A 24178-nucleotide genomic window follows, 5' to 3' on the forward strand; every position below is an offset into this window, starting at 1 on the left:
TCAATCTTTAATGCGTAGTCTGATTGCGGCCTAAGGGTGGAGTCCCATGAGGTGTATTTATCGCGTATCGCGTAAGCGCATAACCAATCAATAATCAGTAAAACGCGAAACTATAACAGCAGATCGCTTCTGATTGGTTACGCGGTTATGCGATACGCGATAAATACACCTCATGGGACTCCACCCTAAGTAGTACGAAAAGCCGAAATTCAATCTAAATGAAATCAACTACCAGGACGAGTTGTGATTGGCCACTGCTTTTACGCTTTCTGTTTTTCCATCAAGGTGTGAACGCGCCCTAATAGGTTATCGGTTGACTGAAAAACAGAAAGTGGAAAAGCAGTGGCCAATCACAACTCGCGCTGGTAGTAAGTAGTACAAAAAGATGAAATTGTCGACTACTAGTGCGACTACTACTATTCTATTGCTTTTCCGCTTTCTGCTTTACCGTGTAAACGCGTCCTAATTCGTGCTCGGTTCAGTTCTCGCTGCTATTGGATAATCTAAAAGAATACACCAATAGCAGCGAGCGCTCACGGATTCGCTCCACAACAGTTGAGTTTGCTGAACGCGACCAATGCAAGTGCTTGAAGTGCATATAAACTCGCACTTATGCATTACCGGTTGAGTTGTCGAGTATTGATGTGACATATCATCTTGTAATATTTACCTCATACTTCAATTCTGAAATAGTAATATTATTAAATGTGAAAATGATTAAATTAACGCAGGATATTGATTTGGAGAATTATACGCTCATCTTGCCATCGGTAGCGGTCGGAAACGTTGGACAACTGTCTGTTGACTTACTTATTTCGAATCTTAACCTTCCAAAAGTCGGTCAAATTTTTAGCGCGTCATTCATACCTGTCGTTGGTGCAAACGCCTATCACGAGCATTCGAATGAGATTATTACAGCAATTGATATTTATGCAGGCATCAAGGAACGTATTGTTGTTATACAGATCCGATCGCCGTATGTTGGCGAGCTTTTAGAATTTTTCAACGAACTGAAGCAGTTTGTCACCGAGAGAAAAATAGCTAAAGTAATATATTTTAATTCTGTACTCTTAATAATATCGCAATTATCTTTTTTTTATGAAATTTTTTTCACAGGTAATAATTCTTGCAAGCAGTCATGATTATGCAAAAAGGGAAGTCCAACCGCAACATCTCAAGTTGAGATATGTTGCCTCTCCTAGTATACAGTCTCAGACTGGCAAACTCTTTGATGACCTCAACTGGATTCCACATAAACCGAAAGACGTGACTGGAGAGGAAAGATTGCAGATACCAGGGGGTGGATTTGCTAAGAGCATCTTCAACTTTCTGTCCAATGCTGACATTCCTTGCGCCATCTTGTTCAAATTCTGTTCTGAAGGGGATAATATAGAAGATGCAATAGCTCTGGTGTGCTATTTAAATCAATGGATACATGTATTAGGAACAAGCAGTAGTAATTTGAAGTATCCACCGTCTTGGAAACACTTATTTGGGAAGCCGCCATCAGAGGATATGTATTGATTGTATCTAGATATATTTTGTACTATTCTGTTAATCTTAAAATAATAATATTTTTGCTATACAAGTGTATATTTGAATGTAATATACAATTTAGAACATTATTCATATAATTTATATGAAAAGGACTATAGTATCTATATCAAAAAACTAACGATATATTATGTTCAAAAAAACTTAATTCCTTATGGTTTAGATGTGAATGCAGTAAATTGTAATAAAAACTTATGGCTTTGTTTCACTTGGTACCTGCAACGTTCTTGTATCCATTTCATCTTTTTTACCAATTAAACAAGAAATTTATATGAGCCTTGTGAGCACCAAGTAGAACGCATCCTATGTATATGTTGTAATGTATAATTTAACTTCTTTATGGAATATATAAAAATATATACAAATAATTTTATTTTATTAAGTTTTATTTCTAAGGAAATAAATAATACTTATTCAAATATTTTATTTAAATGTTTATTTTTTAATAACAAAAAAAATATTCTACGCTAGAAGTTTGTATTTTGCAGAAAATGCCGAATAGGATACAAGAATAGCTAAGAAAGCGGCTAAGAATTCGGAGTTTACCCAAGGACCGAGAAAAATTCCCGGATTATTTAGAACAACTACTGCTAAGGGATTCACACTATCAGGATCTTCTCCATTCCTTATTGCTTTACGAACAGCAACATATTTTTCCTCGTCATACAGTTTTATGTAATAATCACCAGACCTTGCTTTCTTGATATCTTCTGTCCAGGATATCTATAGCACAGGCAAAATAGTTTCATGAGTATTAAATTATCATTGATGACTTTCATGTTGATCAGAGTCTTGTGTTATCATTGATGATTTTTATTAAAGTACTAGACAAAGTTAGATGGTTTCAAATTCAATTTTCAATTAATAATTCGAAATCAAAATAAGTAAATTGTTAAAAATATTTTAAATATGTTGTGTGTTATTATTTTTGTTCGAATTGTCGCACGTTTAATTTACAATCTTTGTTTAATTCAGACGTATGTCAATTTGATTCGCTTATGTTAAGATAAGCAACGTTAAAAAAGTATATGATATATTACCTGATATTTATTATCGGCGCTCAATCTGACTGCCGGCAACGTCTTGCCTTCGACTTCGGCATACAAACTGATTCCCTTTACACCGTTGTTGCACTTCAACACGAATTGCATGGTAAAAGCGACATTCGTGAGGACCGTCGCGTCTTCCGTCACATATGACGATGCGACGATCTCAGGTTTTTGACAGGTCTCGGCGAAAGCCACGGAAATTAAACTCGTTAACGCGCACAAGAAAATAACCTTGTTCATCTTGAAAATTTTAATATTCTTTCCAACAATTTTGGCAACTGTCTACGATAAATATGTTGGAATATGCGCCTTCCAACCGTTCCAACGTGCGCGAACTACGCTAATAATTCCAACCGGCCACCTACCGACCTAACCCTAAACATGCCACGTCGATACACGCAACACATACATGACGACACGCCGTCTGGTGAACAAACGTGAAAAGAATTTATTGCAAGATCTGGGGATCGATTTATTTTCAAAGGAGAAATTATAAAAGTGAGCAAATATTCTAAATCAATGAAATTATAAATATTTTAAATATTTTAATATTCTGAATTTACTCACTATGATTTTCATCTCAATTCAAGATAATAGAGATAATACCGAGTATTGTCCAATTTTTTCTCCATTTATATTTTTTTAAAGTACTATTTTATAATTTACATTGCTAATAAGTAATAGTTGAATATAATGAATTCATGCTTTTGGATCTAATTATTCAATTAAATTTAATTGCAGGGATGGAAAAGTTATTTTTTACATATTACATGTTACCTTACATATTTTAAGTGTTATAGAAATTTAGTATAAAAAGTAATACGAAATTTGAACAAATAAAGCATAATATAACGACAAATAAAATACCCAAACTTTTGTATTCGATTTCTAAAATAAATACTTACAAGGTAACCTAAAAAATGAAGTATATAAGCAACTTATAAAGTAACTTTCCCAACTTTGTTCAATTGTATATATTCTAAAATTCTAAATATTTTATCAATTGTTTGGCTACAATTGTGATAATGTGTTTTCGACTGTGGTGGACAGTGTGGATGTGGATCACATGAGATGTAATTTATCATAACCTCAAATTAGAAAATGTACATTGATACACATGCTTTATTTGCATGAGAATATTTGACTGATAATATAATAAATTTTAGTGTGATTAATATTTATTTATTCAGATTTATTTCTATCGTATCAATTTTTCTATTCGCACGACCATGACAGTCAAGAATGAGAATGAAGGGAAAAGAGATGAAAGTGGTGTTAGCCAAGGAGCAGAAGATTTATGGGGATCTGATATGTATCCAGAAAGGAGAGGAGGAACATTTCAGCACAGTTGGTTTAAGATATTAATTGGCGCTCAGGGACGTGAATCAATAGACAATAATCGATGTGAATACAATGTCTATAAATGCATAAAAGATAGTAAGATATCTCTTATTTATACAAAAGAAATGGAAATCGAAGTATGATTCACAAACTTTTAATGCCTCATAAATAGAATTTATATATTAATTTAATTTGCTTTTATTGTGTATAAATATAACATCTATCATTTTATTTTTTGTTTTATATAATTAAATCTAATATCGTTTTTTCATCGTTTATATGTTATTTCTAGGTCCTATAGTAAAACTCATGATGGGAGCACTGAAGAGTTCTGGATGGTTTGTAAATTGTTTTTTATGTTATATATATATATAATTTCATTCCATTATTGTTTATTAGACTAGATTATTATTATTAATATTCCAGTGAAATAGATATTCGACGACACATTTCTTGTGAAGTGTGTAATCCGATCGTAACTGGTGGATATGATTCAGAATTTAATCAGGTAAATATTTCTTCAAATTGCTTGACTAAATTTATTTGGGCTGCTAAATATTTTACTTACGAAATATTTTGTATTACATTTCTATAAAAAATAGATTCTGTTTTACTGTACATTATCCATAATTATGTATGCTATAAATAAAATTATTTTCTTTACAGATAGTTATCTGTCAAAATTCGGCACATAATGAAAACATGGTTCGGGGAGTTCTTCTACATGAAATGATTCATATGTTTGATTACTGCCGTAATAAGTTAGAAGTGAAAAATATTGATCATCTAGCCTGTACAGAAATTAGAGCAGCAAATCTTGCACACTGTAGTTTTATGAGTTCACTATTACAAGGCGATTCGTCTTTTATTAATATAAAAGCTACACATCAGGTAAATATTACCAGATTTTAAGAGATTGATTCAAGTGATTATGTATCTTTTTCTTCTCTTTCTTTTAGAATATATTCATTCTTGTATGAGCGTTATTTCTAATTTCTAATTTTATTAATTTTATAATGTTTTTATACAGAATTGTGTAAAACACAAAGCACGACTGTCAGTAATGGCTGTGCACAAAGTATCAAAAGAAGTTGCAGAAGCAGCTATAGAGAGAGTATTTACAAAGTGTTATAATGATTTAGAACCAATTGGCAGAAGAATTCGTAGGAATTCATTTGATATGCCGAGAGCATATGCGGAAGGACATTTATATGGATATGACATGTAAATATTTAAAAAATTGTATGAAAAAATTATACATAATAGTATGAATGCAATAATAGATACACGTTTTGTTTGATTATATTTATTAGTATTTATTACAATTAACATCATATGATAAATTCTATTTTTTATCCACATTTAGCCGTTGTTTTTCATAGTATATGTACATATTATATATATACATATATATATATTTATATGTGTATATATGTATGTGTATATATATAATGATTTTATTCTCCAGATACTATTAAGTATCTACATACTAGTTAATATTAATAGTCAAGTAAAAGATAATCGATGGAAGTTTAGTATACAGACTTTATTAGGTTGAACATTTAACAGTAATTAAATATTTTTATATAAAAAGTTTAAAAATTTTATTTAATATAGAGATTAGTAAAAAAATTATTTTTTTGTTTATATTACATATATCAGTTGAAACTAGGGTTGATTGTAGAAATATTTCTATTTATGTATAAATCTGGCAGTGTTTCAGAAAAAGAGGATATTAACATTGTGTTTAAATTTTATTGTAAGTAAATTTTTTTTCTCAAGTATATGATTGTAGCCACCTCATTACATAGCTCAATTGCGAATTAATTTTATATTATAATATTTATAATATTCTTAGCGGTAATTATCTATATTAATTATTTAGAGTTTTAAATTATTTATGTGATAATTTCTCAAATACTGAAGATAAAACAATAGATTTTGGTGCGTAAAGCAAGACAGAATAGTATAAATAATAGAGTACTATATGTCTATTTTATGTCTATTTTTTTCATTCTGTGTGATTTTTATCAAAGCAGTGCTAAAAAATATAATTTGATTGCTTAATAAAATATATAGGAGATATTTATTTATAATATAAATTAATGTGATCCAACAATTTACGCAATTGCAACAATTATATTTGCTGTTGAAATTGGTTTGTGATCTAATGAACATAAGATAAAATAGATAATACTATTATTATAATATAATGATTATATATCACAGATGAAATAAGTAAGTTTCTTAATTATTTATTATTTCCTGTATTAGTTATTTAAATTATTTATTTAAATCTGAAAAAAAGGAAAATTGGATCACATCAATATATATACAATTTGTTTCAAAATTGGTTGAATAGATACATAGCACTACTTTTTATGAAATTTATGTTAAAAATAGATTTTTATTTGTTTATTAATAATAGTAAGCAAAATAAATTCTATTAGTAATTTTCCTCAGCTATGAGCTATGAAAAAGCTTCTTACGATTAACAATTGCATATAAACATTACAATTATTATTCATATCTTTCAAATAGAAGTAGAATTTAGTAAAATTTTGACTTTGAATTTTAAATATCGAATCGATATATAGATATCGAAATCGAAATATTAAAATTCAAAAGTTACAAACATTATCTCTCTGTTCGCCTTTTTTAATAAGAAAGAGTTAAATTGAAATTTTACGAAGGATGTTATGTGTGAATTTTTCGTCAATTTTAAAACGCTGAATACGTTATTATTGGTATCGTATTAAGAAATATATAGCGAACATTTGTCTTCTACGTAATTATCATACTTTCATGATACATTCTTGCTAATCTTCAATATCTTTAAAAATATTGTTACATGCAGTATATGCGACATTGTGTTCTGTAGTCTTTTTGATTTAACAGAAATTGAACAACCCTAGAACCCGACGCTAAAGCTAATAGCCTCGATTGAAATTTCCACCGTCGAAGCGAGGATTTCCATCATAAGAAACCTGTGCGCTAAAACCGTGTTGCCAATCCGCGGTGTATCGCACAAGTTGCGTTCTACCGTCCGGAAGTTGTACCTTATATTCACCACGGACGACTTCGCCGTCGCTAATGGCATTGTGTGAATAATCGTTGCCGAAAGCGTCCTCTTTCACAGCGTAGTTGAAATCAAAGGGCATGCCAGGTTCGTGATGATGATGATCATGCTGCAATGCATTCATTAATTAAAAAATTAAATACGTGTGCAATATCGATTTATATCTATAATTTTATACATACAAACCTCAATTATATCATCTCATTCGGATAAAAATAAAAAATATAAAATGATTATTAATTTGAATAAAGTCATACTTATTTTTCATAATTGAGAGATTATATCAGTTAAATATAGATTATCGTATATCTTACATTTTTCTGCGACGATACAAAGAAAGATACAAATATGTGTTTGAACAGTTGAAACAGTATGAATTTTAAGATTGAATCATTTAAATAATTCAATCCTAAAATCCAAATAATATTTTTGTAACAATATGTATAATTCAATATAATATAAAATTCAATCTCCTAACTATTTAAATAATTCAAGCCTAAGAATTTGAACTATTCGATCAATTAGATCTAACTGCAAATCTGAAAATAGAGCAAGCACAGAGCTGTTTATTTCCTTTTTTTAATGAATACTATATTATTTTTACTTGAATTTTCTTTAATGTCCGAACCATTTTAAATCTATTAAAAAATTTACTAAATATTAATATTAGGTATTTTTTTTAATAGTACAAAGTAAATATTTATTTACAGAAAATAAATATTTAATGAAAAAAGTGAAAATAGTTAAATTAATTGCTTTTGTATCAAATAAATATATTTACATTTAGTAAATATTGACTTAGAACTATTCAAACAAATAAATCAATGGTTTTATTTAAGTTATTTTTATCCAAAATTGAATTCGAACTTTCTACTTCAAACTGTTTGAATAGGATACTTCCCAATTTTGAGAGGTGTTATCTATCAATTTTTAAATGTCTATGTCTATTTTATTATATATAGATGTCTATTTTATTATATATAGATTAGATCTATATATATATCTATATATATTAGATGAAAGAAAAATTAATTTTTCAGCTACAGTTCCTAAAGTGCAGATTTTTTATAAGCAAAGTATGCATTTGCTCTGTATCTCTTTAAAATCAGTTAAATATTAGATACAGATTTTTGTTTAGTACAATTTATACTTACGTCAGGACCACCGCCGGGAGGTCTTCTATCACTAATGCCTCTATTATTGCTGTCTGGGACATAGTCTGGGAAAGGAGGTGTGGGTACTATTCTAGGATATCCTGTGCTCGGTGACGGCGGTAAAGTTCCTGAAGTTCTGGTAGGTTGTAGGTAGGTAGGTGTCGGTCTGGGGAAGGTTGGCCTGGTTCCGGGGAAGGTTGGCCTGGTTCCGGTGAAGGGCGGCGTTGGCCTAGATGTAGGGAAGGACGGCGTCGGTCTGGGTCCAGGAAAGCCTGAAGTAGGAAACGACACCGTCGGCGTGGGTTTCGGAAATGGTATCGGCGGCTTACTGTACGCGTAACCTTTCGTCGGCTCTGGCGGCAAGTAAGTATTGCGCCGTGTGCCTGGTGGCAGATCACCAATAACGCTGGCTACCGTCACGCAGAGCACGATCAGCTGTGCAGGAGAAATCGGGTCATTAGTGAGATACATCCTCTCGGAACGTATTTTACGGAAGAAGTCATAGAGTAGAATTAAATAAAATAAAGATTGATCTCTCGCTTAAAAAAAAAAATCGAAGCAAGGGTTATATTCGGATAGCCAAATCTGTTGAGATTTTGAAAAGCTCTGCGACAAATTTTATCGACAGAATGCAACATAAATATAACAGACTGCTATATGATAGAATATAATATTCTGTAGAAACTGAGCAGAATCTACGTTTTGTATGATATATTTAAATTAACACAGTTTAAATATTTAGAAAATGACCGATTCTATATATATTCAGTTCCTGAACGACAATCTGCTATTAGATTATATCAGCAGACTCTGCCGATAAAATACGAGTTTAATGCGGACATGGATGATCTCTTGCAACATCTGAACAAATCTGTTGCTAATCCGTAATTGTCGTTATGCAGGCAGTTTGCTCACTAGAATACGCAGGCCAACATTTGATTGAAGAGAATCTGAGTAGAGATTGAAATTAACCGCTATTTATTCCGAGTTAATACCATGTTTTGAATATGAGAGACATCTGCGCTGTCAATTCGTAATATTGGTTTACATATTCTTGTTTAGATTATATAACACAGTTTAACAAAAAATAACTTTTACTAGTCATTTCTTATAGTCTTTTCGGATGCTAAATACAAATCCTGTTTACAAATTGCTCTATCACGTCACAATTTTAAAAGATTTGCACTTATAATTGCAAAAAAAGATTATTTTCTTTGTACTTTATCATATTATAATTACATATGTATGTACGTGATATTACGTGCTAAATAAGCTTTATTGTAATCAAAGTTAAGTATTTTGTTCGAATTTGTAGCCTTCAAGAAATTTTTTCTGTCGGCTATAATTAATAAGATATTCATATAGTTAAATGTTGCAGAAAAGTTTGAATTTTAGATCATTGATAATTTACTAAATAGTTTTCAATTATATTTATTTAAAGATTTTTTTAGATCGCTGAACATGAACTTGATGTAAAAATTTTATGAATTAAAAATAATGAAAAATTTCTTTACATAAATTTTCGCAACAATTCGGACATTTTTTAAGTTTTGTTATCTGCCCTATTATATTGACTGCACTATTTTGAATTTGTCAATTTTGATATCGGATTTGTAGCGACTTAAAAAGCCTTAAGTTTAAATAAATATGGGGTGACTCCAGTATTTGTGACGCCACACGAGGATTTACATCACAGAAGTCAGTAAAACTAGAAGGAATGGGGATAATGTGCATGCAACCATTCTATTATATGCCTTTATGTTATATTAGTATCGTGTTATGAGTTTCCTACTGTTAGTATTAATAAAATTACTGTCATTTGAATCATTTGTCAATGTGGTAGCGCAATCATATATCATAATTTACATAAAATGATTATTGTAGAGATTCTAAAAGGCTTAATGGTTATTTGGTGATACATAAGTGTAAAAGGATAGTAAAGAATGGAGTATGGCAAACTACAACTGCTTAGTTCTTATATTCTTTGTTCAGATTGATGTCTTGTATATATACGCTGCGCGTTCACTTGGCGCGAGACACTACCGTGTCTCTTGATTTCACCTGTTTGGGGAGAGGGAGATATATGCATTTTTACCGTGTGAGATTTATGCCCAAAGCATACAAAGTGCGCAGATTGGATTCAGTGCACTAAATGCAGTAAAATGCATTACATAAAATATGTACTTCATAATTTTAATATTCGTTTTATATATATATATATATAATTCTTTAATAAAACTTTGTAAGCACATTTTATAAGTTATTGTGTCATTTTATGTCTTATTTATAAACATTATTTGTAAATTTTTCGTGAACCTACCTATAAGTAACTGTATATCCCATTCTATGGGATATACAATACGGGGTACTCGTACAGCGAAAATGCAAAGGTTTCAAAAAGTTCTTTTTTTAATACGAACAATAAGTATATATATATTTTGGATTTCTAATATTTTTTTCATGGTAGTAGACAGTACAAAGTTTTTACTGGTACAGTTTATTTATCTTAAACATAGTAAATAATACTTAATAAATTAAGTTTTTGTTAGGTGCGGTGTATATACTAGAGTTACCCTAATTGAAAGTTCTTTGGTAAATCGTTAATGATCTAATTCACAGTTGTTTCGCAACATTTAATTATGAATATCTTATCAACTATAGCCGACGCAACACATTTCTTTTGAGGGCTGAAAGTCTTAATGATATATTTAATTTTGATTGCAATAAAAACTTTTCCAACAGATTACATATTGTATTTATAATATGACAACATACATGAAAATAGTTCTTTTTACAACTGCAAATTTCTCAAAATTATAATATAATGGAGCAATTTGAAAATTGGATTCGTATTCAGCAATCAAAAAATTTTGGGAAAGACTGATTTCGTTCTAATGTTATTTGTTGAATTGTGTAAAAGAATACTATTGATTAAAAAGTAAATTGTTGATTCCAAATCGAAACAAATGAGTGTCATGTCTATTTCTACCAATATAGATTAACTTTAATATCTCGGTTTAACATATCTTTTATCCTTCTCTAATTCTGAAAACTGAAAAAAATAAACATTAAGTTAAACCAAGATTAAAGTTAAATCTTGATAAAAACGAACATTAGTAAACTAAAGAATTGTCAGGAAAACGATTTAAACGTACGATTAAGAAAAAAATTGCACCTCGTAAAGTTTGTGTAATATGTATGTCACAGTTATACACTGATGAGCAATTCTTCGTAATGAGAAAAAAATGTCGGCGATTTTAAACTGAATATTATTAAATATTATCGTCTTCTGTGAGATCTTAGATTTTAAACCAATGGATATATTCTTCGTTATGGCCGTTGAAGGGATAGAAATCTTTCTTATGCTGCTGTACATTATGATGTGTAGTTTTTATTAAGTTTAAAAGACTTTGGGATAATTTACCGTACGCCTGAAAGAAAGTATGAATTCTTTGCATTTATATTTAAGCGTTTCACAAAAATAGAGCTAATGATCGGAATTTCGTGTGAGATTAAATTTTTTGATTAAAGAAAAATACTTCTACTATGAAATAATCTAATATAAAAGATTTTTTAATTTTGACGGAAATTAAGATTCACTAAAGTGAATCTGTTTTTCACAAATGATAATTATAATAATTGTTTGTTCTAATTTTATGTTATACTTTTAATTGAGAAATTAAATTTCTTAATTTTTGATCATTACGTCAGAAGAAGATTTGAAATTACTAGAAAGAAATAAATTAGGAAGAAATAAATAGAAATAAATTAAAAAATATGGGTAGGCTACACAGTTCTAATTTCAAAAATTATAAATTTATGATCTTGTGTATAATAAATTTTGTCTTTTTCTCTCAATTCTTTTTAAAATGTATTTCTTGTTGTATCGTTATGTATTACATTATTGCATTGATAAAAAATATTACCAAACCTAATAAAAGACTCATTTATCTTTAAATAACAGATCTTTTCAATGTAATGAAACTGAAATAAATGTAATATTACGCCTTGATGCGTAATAAAGCGTTACAAATGTGGCTATTAGTTATCTTACGAAGTTAAAGACGTTGCAAGTTTACCATGGCAATGCATTATTTCGCATTTGCGATACGAATGCGCAACGAAGACGTGTTTTTATAACCGGAACATATGTCAGCAGTCGACATTTTGAGAAATCGTTTAGGTCTATATAATGAGAACATAATAAGCCGTGAGGATGTCGTAAACTCTGATGTAGATAACTTATAGTATGCCATAAACACAAATGCGTATGGACATTCGATGCATAGGTTTCACATTTACTTTTGTATTCTAATTATCGTATATATTATTACAGAGTTTTGGCTGTTTTTTCATCTATTTTTATCATGATATATATTTCAGTTCATCGTTTCATGATATACGCAACATAAAGTGTCGTATATTTTTATATTTTATCATATAGAAAAACATTTTTATTTTTAAATACAGTATTAAATATAGGCAAAGTATTATGTACGTGTAAAGTATGTTATTTTTATCCTCATTTTTTTTATTGCGAAAGAGAATATCTGAGCTTACTTTTTCGAATGTAAATATTACAAAAATAAATCGAAATGATTAGATTTTTATGACGGTTAATATGGCCGGATATCGAATTTCTATCGAGTCTTCCCGATAAAAAATTTTTCATGCATGAATATAATAAATATGTATAAATATTCATAAACATATATGTATAATTATATATGAAATATGTTCATACATGTCCATACATCCTTCTTTCTTTTATAAAATCCTTTTGCAAAGTTCCTTCCAATGTAATTTTTATTACATTAAAAAGTAATTTTACGAAAGAAAGAAGGATGTATGAACATATATAGACGTATTTTATATATAATTTTATATGTTTATAAATATTTCTACATGTATGTTTATACATATTTATTATATTCATGCATGAACAATTTTTTACCGGGTTGATTCTACCATGCTGCGTGTCTAATATCGTAGGATCTTGTGTCTGTATTACACCGGCATCTACATGTGCAATAGATGCTCTTCAACTTTCAGATCCGGTGTTAAATATCGCCACAATCGTTCTCGTGTGTAAACTGACATTTGTCGCGTAGCTTATCAGTTACAAGTACGAGCCATACCGCGAGTCATGTTATGAAGTGTGTAATTTTAATAAATCAAGCGTCTCTCTCTCTCTCTCTCTCTCTCTCTCTCCTCTGGTACTGGGTTTGATATTTAATACGTCAAGATGCCAGAGAGATATTTTTTCCGTAGCACAACATATCAACCGCGAGTTGCGACTTTTGATGAGATTGATGGAAATAATTATAGTCTATGACGAAACATGAATTGGATAAAATAATTCTAATCTATCGTATATTTATCATCTTCAATGTCAGTCATCATCAATATTATTACATTATTTATTATGTTAAATCATACAAGTTGAGATATAAACAATATTTTTACGGTGATAATATAAATTTTAAAACTGATAATTATTATTAATATAAAATTGTACATAAATATATATTTGATAATTTTCTCATTTTCAAATATTTCGATATCGTATTTATGCAATATATTTATATTATATTAATTGATATTAATCTGTTGTATAGCTTCAATTGATATTAACATTTTGTGATTTTACGAGAAATGTTTTATTTTGAAATACATTATACTAACATTCAAATCAGATATTAATAATTGATATTAGATAATTGACTTCAAATATGATTAGTGTTATTATTTTATAAACATATTTTTTAATTTTATATCAAGCACATAATTATGTAAAAGAGATCAAACTTTATTGAGATTTAAAAGGTTTATTACAAGAGAATTGTTTACGATTAATTATGTAATGACTACAATAATTTTCTCTACATGAATCAAGAGATGAATTATAAAGTATAAGCAATGAAAATAACATAAGAAAATTAACAATAAATTTGAAGAAATATATATAAAGATTACTCAATTTGCATTCATTGCAATTAATTAACGGTCATTTTCATAATTATTTTCGAAATGTTACATTTTATATTTTATTACAAATTACAACGTATTTATTTAAAGGACATGCGTGATAAAAAAAATTTCGAAATGAATTATGAATACAATACATACATATAATTTTAGTATTTATTGTTTCTTATGTAATATGTTATAGATATATGTGTTAAGTTATTCACATATGTTGCAACTGAAATAGCAATTTTTTTCATCAGATTTTAATTGAAAATGACAGAGGTAAAGAAAAACGGAATGTGCTCGCGTAAACTCGTAAAGGATCACTTGCTTTCGCGCAGTGTTAAGAATTAATATGACAGAGGCAAAGAACGGTTAGCAAACGTTGTTCGTGCGCAACGATGAGACCACGATTTCGCATACAATAAACACAACAGGAGTTCTATCGCGAATCTTTTTACTGACGTAATAACAGACCACGCGACAATACGCGCGATTCGCTGCCATTAGCTTCGGCCGGTGACGTGAAAGAAAATCGATGTGAAAAAGGAGCAGACCGAATCAATAATACCGACAGTGTGTTACGTCAATGTTGTTCAGAGATGCGGCAGGCAAGTAGGCAATCTGTGCTCTATTGCAACAGTCAAGACCTTTATATTATGCTCTTAACCCTGTACTTCGATTGCAATGCGCCGCTAGAAAAGATGTGTGTATTAAATATAAAATATAAATACACATGAGAGAGAAAGAGAGGGAAAAAGAGAGAAGGAGAGAGAATGAGAGAGAGGAGGGGTGGAAGAGAGAAAGAGAGAAAGTGAGAGCATCTAAAGACTTGTATCGCGGCAGTGCAACACTTCGTGAGATGTCGCAACTTCGTTCCAGTAGTCAATCGAAATGTGGAGAAGCGTGAGAAGCTACTCCAGCGAGACTGACAAATGCGATTGCATGTGCCCGTTAGTTCATTAATATCTCATTATAATGTCGATGCATACGTTTGTGTGGGCGCGCATCTGACGTTTATATTATGCCCGGCGATGATATCACCGACTATTGTTGTAATCGCTTTTCTTCATATTTTAATAAGAAGAAATAATGAGACACGCTAATGACAATGGCAGCCGGATTGTGAATTTACGGATAACTTTAATCCCCACAGAACTGAATTTATCGAAAGGAAAATCTAAATTTTTCACAAGTTTCTACATTGTAGTACATAATTAATTGTTAGATATTTATTGTTAGTGAAAGTTAAAATGAATTCATTCTCTCTCTCTCTCTCTCTTATTTATATGAAATTTGTCCGTCAAATGAGATAATTTTATATCTTGTGACCGTGATTCTTTGTCAGATGATCGACAGTTAGTTAGATTTATCTGCATCAGAAACAGCATGTAAGTATTTAACGGTGGATGCAACGATCATCGATTTGCCGCAGGGATAAGAGATCGTTTGATTAATCAAGCGAGTGAATTAACTAGGCGACAGCAGTAAGTGATTTATAACAAAACTGTTCTATCAACGCGCTCATTCTTTGGGTAGCAGAGGGGAAGGATTGAGTCGTAATGAAGTTTTACAAATGATGTAAAGGTCGCGCGGAGTAAAGAAGGAGAATAATCTTAGCTAATCAATGCATGTATAACAAGACAAGTTCCACGCACCTCCTCTCCGGGAATTTGTCTGGACTTCTTTCTATTCATACTTTTTTTGCAAAGATAAGGCTGGAGACCTTTGCATAATGCACAATGCATAAAGCATAAGAAAATCAACCAATTAGAGTCTTTTATTTCACGGAAAGGAAAGAAATGAAAGATTTTGATTGGTTTATTGTCTTACGCATAATGCGTTATGCAAGACTCTATACTTCCTTAATTAATAAACGATATTTGTAATTGACAATTGAAGATCTGAACTTTTCATGCGTATCAAAAACTTATACCATCAGCGTAAGATCACTTGTCTTTTCTTCAGACAGACAAGAAATATCTCGTTATTCTTACGACAATAAATTAACAATTGATTTTTATCGCTGCAAATTATCATAAATTATTTATAATTATAATGAATGACAATAAACGAGAAGTGCAACTGTTATGAACAATAAAGTGTGAAGCGAGGATTTATATGCAAAGGCCTTTCTAATAATTCGTCTTTTGATTTAATAATCAATTTTACGGTTTTTTTACGATTGTAAAACTCTGACTGCCGTTTTCGAAGTTTATGATGTCTCTGATGCTTAATTATGTGAATATGCTGACTACGTGGGTGGTATACCGCGCGTTTTACTGTAATACATGTGATTGCAATTACACCTACTAAATAATACACGCGATCCGTGATAACAAAAATATCAATTTTAAATTTTTATAAATCTATACCGGATATATAAGGTGAATTAAAACTAGACAAATTAAACCGACACGTACCTGCAGATAATACATCTTTTGGCCGAGTAATACAAGTCGATCGTGCTGGAACAATGCTAACTCGCGTACTCGTTAGCGGAAACAACAACGAAAGAACCCTTTAGACGAATCAACGCGCACTGAAAAAGTTTCAAATTAACACTGTATGAGAATGATACGGTGGCAACTTTCGCTATTTACGCAAAATATATGCTCGCGAGAGATATTTTATGATTGTGAGCGAATGAGTACGAACGCGGGGAAAAGGGTCGAATGCGTTGGATGACGATCATTTTTATATACATGACGGTTTTGCAATAAATCACGATAATTAATTCTTTATATATTTTCTTAAATGATGTATAATCAAGAAAGAAATAAATTGATTATGAATACTCGTTTTTTGTACTTCTTTGTTTTCGACACGTTTTTACAATATATAGTGTTTTAATATATATTTCACATATTTTGAATTCTTTTGTAGTCTCCAAAATTTTCGTATTACACATAAAATTGTAAATAAATGTCTGATACGAATTATATATTATTTAAAATAGATTTAATATAACAATTAAAACTTGAATATATATTCAAATAGTACATATAAATTGATTTTCTCATTTACATTCATTTAGAAAAAATGATTTTTTATTTTATTCTTTCAAAAATTTTTCCAGTAATATTTTTGAAAATGTATTCTTTTAATTTATAAAATTAAAAATTTTTTTTTAATTTATAAGAATTTATTTATTTTTTTACAAAATTTTATTTATTATTTTTACATGATGTGATCTGTTACTAATTATATATAAATATGTTGTCTTTTTAAGAAAAAAATATCACGAGTACCTAAAAAACACTTTAGGAAAATATCTACTATTTATGAATAATATTCCAATAAGTCAAAGATATTATTTATATCAACATTTTTTTAAGAGCATCGAATTAGCGTTACATTTTAATTTAATAACACACTGAAATTACCCGACGAAGTTTTATACAGATACGAATAGAATTATATTTTTCATTTCCTAAAACACCAAATAATTTAACTATTCAATCAATAGAACTATATCATGCGTAACTCTCTGGTTGACTGTGCACTGCTGCACTGCTTTGAAAAAAAATCTTCGATAAATCAATTTCAATAATCGGTGACGATACATCACTGAGACACGATGAAATATATCACCGGGATCTCGCCTAGCGTTCGTGTCGATTCGAGGGTTTTACGCGATCAGCAACTTTTAGCGGAGGGTTTCACAAAAACGAGGTGATACAATCGGATTATATGTAGTACACGTGCGTATGCGTATACGAACGGGATGCGTGTATATGTGTTGTGCTGTTATTTCGTCGATGCACTCTCCGGCACGACTGTGAATAAAGTCGGTACGTAACTACTCGGCATGCTGGTACGTTGGGTTTATATAGCATGGGTCTCTAATAAGATGATTCTTGAACAGTGTGTTGGGATTCACAGGTAGGCGGTAGATCAAGTAGAGGGGCCCCTCGTCATACGGAGGGGCGGCTTCCTTGCCATGCCTTACCTTGTCGTGTCTTGCCTTGCCTTATCTTGTCTCACCCTTGCTTCATCACTGCGCCTTTACCTTGCCGTAGAATCTTTCACAGTGATCGGGGAGGGCAAAACGCGCTCGACGATGTTTTCGACACGTTTTTACAATATATAGTGTTTTAATATATATTTCACATATTTTGAATTCTTTTGTAGTCTCCAAAATTTTCGTATTACACATAAAATTGTAAATAAATGTCTGATACGAATTATATATTATTTAAAATAGATTTAATATAACAATTAAAACTTGAATATATATTCAAATAGTACATATAAATTGATTTTCTCATTTACATTCATTTAGAAAAAATGATTTTTTATTTTATTCTTTCAAAAAAATTTCCAGTAATATTTTTGAAAATGTATTCTTTTAATTTATAAAATTAAAAATTTTTTTTTAATTTATAAGAATTTATTTATTTTTTTACAAAATTTTATTTATTATTTTTACATGATGTGATCTGTTACTAATTATATATAAATATGTTGTCTTTTTAAGAAAAAAATATCACGAGTACCTAAAAAACACTTTAGGAAAATATCTACTATTTATGAATAATATTCCAATAAGTCAAAGATATTATTTATATCAACATTTTTTTAAGAGCATCGAATTAGCGTTACATTTTAATTTAATAACACACTGAAATTACCCGACGAAGTTTTATACAGATACGAATAGAATTATATTTTTCATTTCCTAAAACACCAAATAATTTAACTATTCAATCAATAGAACTATATCATGCGTAACTCTCTGGTTGACTGTGCACTGCTGCACTGCTTTGAAAAAAAATCTTCGATAAATCAATTTCAATAATCGGTGACGATACATCACTGAGACACGATGAAATATATCACCGGGATCTCGCCTAGCGTTCGTGTCGATTCGAGGGTTTTACGCGATCAGCAACTTTTAGCGGAGGGTTTCACAAAAACGAGGTGATACAATCGGATTATATGTAGTACACGTGCGTATGCGTATACGAACGGGATGCGTGTATATGTGTTGTGCTGTTATTTCGTCGATGCACTCTCCGGCACGACTGTGAATAAAGTCGGTACGTAACTACTCGGCATGCTGGTACGTTGGGTTTATATAGCATGGGTCTCTAATAAGATGATTCTTGAACAGTGTGTTGGGATTCACAGGTAGGCGGTAGATCAAGTAGAGGGGCCCCTCGTCATACGGAGGGGCGGCTTCCTTGCCATGCCTTACCTTGTCGTGTCTTGCCTTGCCTTATCTTGTCTCACCCTTGCTTCATCACTGCGCCTTTACCTTGCCGTAGAATCTTTCACAGTGATCGGGGAGGGCAAAACGCGCTCGACGCTCCCTCGAGATAACGAGATCCTGGTTTCTCGTATTATGTCGAGAACGTTAGGAATGAGGGTAAATGTCTGGGAAAGAGGGTTTCCTCGTACAAAAAAAAATTTCACTCAATGATATTAGACTATGAAAGGGAGAGAAGGGGAAGCATACATTTACTTCCTTTTTGGAAAATAAAAGTATCTCTCACTAAAATTGATTAAAACTTTGTAGTCGCTATAGGATGTAATTAAAATAATAATTCTATTTGAAAATACTTTTGAAAGCATTCATATTATGTATGTTAAATTGGAAAATGTAAAACATATTTCATGATAAAATATGATAAAATATGATTTAATATAAGATCTAATTTATTTAACACTGTAAATAATAATGCAACAACATAATGTTATACGTATTCTCTGTCAAGCAAAAATGATATACATATGTACATATATATAAATAATTTATTTATTTGTGTATATATACCGAGGGAATAACCACTAGTGTTGAAATATTGTCCCACAGATTACATGATTTCATATGATTTTATTTGATCACAAATAATTTTTTTCACTATGTATGAAGTCATTTGGTAAAATATATGATTTTATTTAATATTATACAATGATTTCTCGTGGTTGCATATGTAATTAACAGATTATACATAGAGATTGTATATAGAGATTTCATATGAATTTTATAATGATTTCGAGGACTCTGTCCCACGATTACATTAAGTGGTTACCCCTTCGATATATACACAAATAAATAATACAAAATAATATCTTGACGGATAATTGTAAAATATTTATATAATAAATAGATGTACAAATAAACTAAACACAAAAAATAAATACTTTAATAAACAGCTTAGAATAAATTGCATACGATGTACGTATATGTATACATAGTATCATTTGCTATATCGACCCATTTATGCAACGCGGTATGAATTATATTACGATAATAAACCTACATGATGAATAAGCACTTCATCAACAAGAGACATAATACATAACTACTATGTGCGGAGGATCGAGGATTTCTGCAGTTATCCGCGTATAATACGCTGCAGCTAATGAGAAATTATGTTATTTTAAATTCTCTTACATAAATATCTCGTATTTAATACACGTAAAAAATTTGTTTACCACTTTTATATATTTAAACAGTTTCTGGTTTATTATTCCATTAAATAGATTAAAGATTGCCATTTTGATTCATTAGACTATAAGTGTCCATCATCGCGATTAGATCTAATATGATTATTACTCAACTAATAACTACCGCACAATATTATACTACACATACTTTCTACCACTTGCGTCTTTTTTTTAATACTATACAATAGTATATTAATAGTATATTAATATTGTCGCAATTTAATTTTATTCAGATATATCAGTTTGTGTTGCAGCTCTAAAACTGAAATGTAGACAAAATATATGATAAAGATAAATTAAAGATAATCAGATTTTTTAAATAAAGGAGATTGTGCAACAATATTCCGATTTTAAAAATGTTATTTTTAAATGATTTTTCAGTAGTTATCAAATATAATGTTTTGTGTGTGTGTGTGAATGTTAATATTTATGACTTTCTTTTTTGTTTAGTTTAATTTTAAAACATCTATTATTCTTGTCATAGAAATCATACTATTCCATTTATGACTCTCAATTCTTGACAGAAATATATTCAGCGTCTAATTCCAATAAATATTAAACAGATGTCGAAATAATTGCGGAGTTCTCGATTATAAATGAGATGATCTTAATTTCACAACTATCTCATTTTTATCTTCACGAAAGAGATTGTTTCGAATAAAGATTATTTCCCTTCTTGTCGAAATATGCGCTCTATTGTTCATTTTAATTTCGTTATTCGAATTTTGTAATATATGATTCGTTTATATTCCTGTCAGCCGTTGGTTATTTAACATTTGAAATTGCTAAACCAAGATTCAAAGATCCACGTCGTAGCTATTCTGTAGCAGTGAATGGCGATGTTCGTCCAGTTCTCCGCGAAAGAAGACAGTTCTTTAACACTTGATGCACGCGGCGTTCGCTCTAGGAGTTTCCAATACGGTCATCCGCGTAATCGATGGCGTAATATGAGGTTTTGAATTTACCGAGCACTGAGACTCCGTGACGTTTAACCCTTTCATAACTCTTCCGCAAACCCGAAGAGAAATTCCCGTATCATATTCAATTGCTGTAAAATCACTTCCTCATGTACTCATGAATTTTTATATCATTGCCATTGACTATTTTGGCTTTAAAAAATAATTTGATTATATTATAACGAGGAAAAAATTGATTTATCTTTCATAGTTAATGCAGTTGAAGATTATATCAAATCCTGCATTATAATAATCGATTATATTAATTTTTCTAAAATAATACTACCATTTTTTTACGTTATTTATTTTTACAATACAATATTTACACGTTAATTATATTTAGGATGTAGTTAAAACATATTTTAATATGTATAAAAATATAAATAGTTCTTTTTTTTTTTCCTTCAATTGTAAATTGCTATTAATTATCGAAATATTTGATAAAAGTTTTGTAAATTTTTCTCTAAAAGAAATAGAGTATATTATTTCCATCATTTGAGTCATGAAAAATTTAAAACATTTATTTTCTACACTTTACTTTATCTTCTTATCGCACTGTACTTTGCTTATTACATGATGCAAATTACTTTTGAGAAGACTTTTATTGCATTACATACTTAAAAACAGTTATATATTTGATTAAAAATAATTATTTAAATGTTAATTACAATTTACTCATCATATTTTGCTAATTAGATTGGAAAATGCGTAAAACAATAAAATATATAATACTTAAGAGAAGATTGAATCGAAAATAACACATGAAAAAATCATCTTTCATAACTACATTTGGCATCTTAAAATTGTAGTTTAAAAATACGTGATAGATTCTTGCCTATAATTATCTATATATGGACATATGCTGATGCGCTTGAAATGACATCATGGAATGCCAAAGTTTAGTAGCGCCAGGATGATATCGAACGGATCATAAGGAAGACATTCTCTTCTTTGATTTTTTTTTAATCGACGAAACTGGCAATAGCTCACCGATGAAAAATGGGAAACGCACATGTGAATAATGAGAAATATTGCTATTCGATCTGCAGCTGCTTCGCGCGAGGATAAATCGTGACTTGTGCGAGCGCGCTTATTATTTATTTCTTCATTTTCGTTTGTTGTTAATTTTATACAGTGCAAAATGCAAAATATTTTTTCTGATCACACTTAATTAAATTTCCTTTCATGCTTTAATTCCTTTTATAAGTAATTCCTTGTATAAATATGTTATATTATTGTCTACATTGGATTTTGCTGAATAATATGACTTAAAAATGACTTAAAAATAATATTAATTACTGTGTGTATCGTTATTTGAAAAACTGCCTTTTTTTTACATATCAAAGAGAGAGCTTTTAAAAGTTCTAAAGAATTTCACATTAAAAAAATATTCTTGTAAACTTTAGGAATTTTTTATTAAAATTAGTAATTTTAATAAAAGTTATAGATATATTCAGCAAAATAACGGTGTTAATTATTGAATGCAGCAAAAGCAACAAGACGTTCTAAGAATTACTTTGATACACCATCACATCGCGAATGTAATTTTCTATTTCGTAATTTTTTATTCATCTGTAATCGAAACGCTCATTAAAATCGAAATGAAATATCGGCGAGATGCCTTTCCATTTGCATTATATATTTTTTGAGAAATCGTTAATTTGATTATTTTTTCGAAACAAATGTAAACAAACTATTTGTGTTACTGAAAACAATTTTCGATCTTTATAAAATTATATTTCCTCGTGATGAAACGCAATATCAGTTACTTTTTTATACATTTCTTCTTTTTGTTTCCTTTGTTTTACTGTGCCAATATCTTTCGATGAAATGAAATCTTCTTTTTTTTCTAATAACTGAGCAACTTTTGTCTGAAACATTTTTATCTTAAACTTAAAGATTTTGAAATATTTTAGTGGATTGATTAAAACAGACCACCCTGTATATATATACATATATGTTATCTACTTACATACGATATTTAAGTGTTGTAATTTATGTATATTATTGTCAAAATATAAAATGACAATCTTTGATTGATATATCTGCTATGCCTTTCTATTGCAAAGAATTTCTAGAATGCCGATTGGTCTTTTATGTGTTTATTGATGGATCGCATAATTTATCCACACTTAAAGAGTTTTTTATACACATATTTTCAACGTGTATATTTAGAAAATTAAAATTTTTGCTTACAATCTTGTTTGACATCTACCTAGCGCAGCAAAGTAATAGTTAATTCTATAGTCAAGTATTGATTATCTGTTATTGATGTATAAATAAATGCTATTTCAATTTGATAATGAAGATTATTTCTTCATGAGAGTATTTCTTCATTAATATTATATTCACTTCTTCTAATGGCGTGAAATGAAAAAAAATTAAATGCATGCATATAAAATAATATTTTCAAGCAAACCTGTTTAAATATAGCTATAATTAATTACGAAATCGGCAATTGTAGAGTCTAGTAACTGTCATGCAACAGTGGACAAGCGTTGATGTGAAAAATTTATTTCTACGTAGAATCTCCGCATCCTCACAAAGTTGTCGACGGCGAGCGGTCGGAGAAAGGCACGCACGGTCTAGATTGTTCAGCGAGCAATCTTTATTCTGCCC

General features: G+C 29.9%; 4 protein-coding genes across 5 annotated transcripts; 2 read left to right on the plus strand and 2 right to left on the minus strand.

Annotated features, from left to right (window-relative positions):
• Window positions 1-624: 624 nt before the first annotated feature.
• LOC108723831 (proteasome assembly chaperone 2) lies at window positions 625-2060 on the plus strand. The gene is made up of 3 exons (XM_018449840.1): window positions 625-1046; window positions 1117-1526; window positions 2043-2060. Exons 1-2 carry the CDS (start codon window positions 714-716, stop codon window positions 1522-1524), a joined length of 741 nt encoding a protein of 246 aa, XP_018305342.1. The 5' UTR covers window positions 625-713; the 3' UTR covers window positions 1525-1526; window positions 2043-2060.
• Tapdelta (Translocon-associated protein delta) lies at window positions 1998-2946 on the minus strand. Its single transcript, XM_018449842.1, has 2 exons — window positions 2595-2946; window positions 1998-2277 (listed from the first exon to the last, which is right to left on the minus strand). Exons 1-2 carry the CDS (start codon window positions 2841-2843, stop codon window positions 2017-2019), a joined length of 510 nt encoding a protein of 169 aa, XP_018305344.1. The 5' UTR covers window positions 2844-2946; the 3' UTR covers window positions 1998-2016.
• Window positions 2947-3022: 76 nt separating this feature from the next.
• LOC108723830 (mitochondrial inner membrane protease ATP23 homolog) lies at window positions 3023-5228 on the plus strand. 2 transcript variants are annotated; one of them, XM_018449837.1, is made up of 6 exons: window positions 3023-3101; window positions 3794-4040; window positions 4237-4282; window positions 4371-4452; window positions 4611-4835; window positions 4975-5228. In XM_018449837.1, the coding sequence occupies exons 2-6, from the start codon at window positions 3833-3835 to the stop codon at window positions 5170-5172; spliced, it is 759 nt and encodes a 252-aa protein (XP_018305339.1). In that variant the 5' UTR covers window positions 3023-3101; window positions 3794-3832; the 3' UTR covers window positions 5173-5228. The 2 variants fall into 2 exon arrangements, with proteins under 2 accessions (XP_018305339.1, XP_018305341.1); XM_018449839.1 differs by lacking the exon at window positions 3023-3101 and adding an exon at window positions 3643-3706.
• Window positions 5229-6631: 1403 nt separating this feature from the next.
• Window positions 6632-17951, minus strand: LOC108723832 (leucine-rich repeat extensin-like protein 5). The gene is made up of 4 exons (XM_018449841.1): window positions 17872-17951; window positions 16571-16689; window positions 8178-8612; window positions 6632-7132 (listed from the first exon to the last, which is right to left on the minus strand). The coding sequence occupies exons 2-4, from the start codon at window positions 16583-16585 to the stop codon at window positions 6875-6877; spliced, it is 708 nt and encodes a 235-aa protein (XP_018305343.1). The 5' UTR covers window positions 16586-16689; window positions 17872-17951; the 3' UTR covers window positions 6632-6874.
• Window positions 17952-24178: the final 6227 nt, after the last annotated feature.

This window comes from Mycetomoellerius zeteki, unplaced genomic scaffold (genome assembly GCF_001594055.1).
Source record: "Mycetomoellerius zeteki isolate Tzet28-1 unplaced genomic scaffold, Tzet1.0 scaffold25, whole genome shotgun sequence".
Taxonomy (NCBI): domain Eukaryota; kingdom Metazoa; phylum Arthropoda; class Insecta; order Hymenoptera; family Formicidae; genus Mycetomoellerius; species Mycetomoellerius zeteki.

What these genes read in the sequence shown, in the direction of transcription:
- Tapdelta (XM_018449842.1), bottom strand. Translation starts at nt 2,843, where the DNA reads ATGAACAAGGTTATTTTCTTGTGCGCGTTAACGAGTTTAATTTCCGTG. An exon ending in GCGCCGATAATAAATATCAG is followed by an intron (nt 2,278 to 2,594) that starts GTAATATATCAT and finishes CCTGTGCTATAG; the next exon opens with ATATCCTGGACAGAAGATAT.
- LOC108723831 (XM_018449840.1), top strand. Translation starts at nt 714, where the DNA reads ATGATTAAATTAACGCAGGATATTGATTTGGAGAATTATACGCTCATC. An exon ending in CCGAGAGAAAAATAGCTAAA is followed by an intron (nt 1,047 to 1,116) that starts GTAATATATTTT and finishes TTTTTTTCACAG; the next exon opens with GTAATAATTCTTGCAAGCAG.
- LOC108723830 (XM_018449837.1), top strand. Translation starts at nt 3,833, where the DNA reads ATGACAGTCAAGAATGAGAATGAAGGGAAAAGAGATGAAAGTGGTGTT. An exon ending in GCACTGAAGAGTTCTGGATG is followed by an intron (nt 4,283 to 4,370) that starts GTTTGTAAATTG and finishes TTAATATTCCAG; the next exon opens with TGAAATAGATATTCGACGAC. An exon ending in ATATAAAAGCTACACATCAG is followed by an intron (nt 4,836 to 4,974) that starts GTAAATATTACC and finishes GTTTTTATACAG; the next exon opens with AATTGTGTAAAACACAAAGC.
- LOC108723832 (XM_018449841.1), bottom strand. An exon ending in CTCCCGGCGGTGGTCCTGAC is followed by an intron (nt 7,133 to 8,177) that starts GTAAGTATAAAT and finishes AATGCATTGCAG; the next exon opens with CATGATCATCATCATCACGA.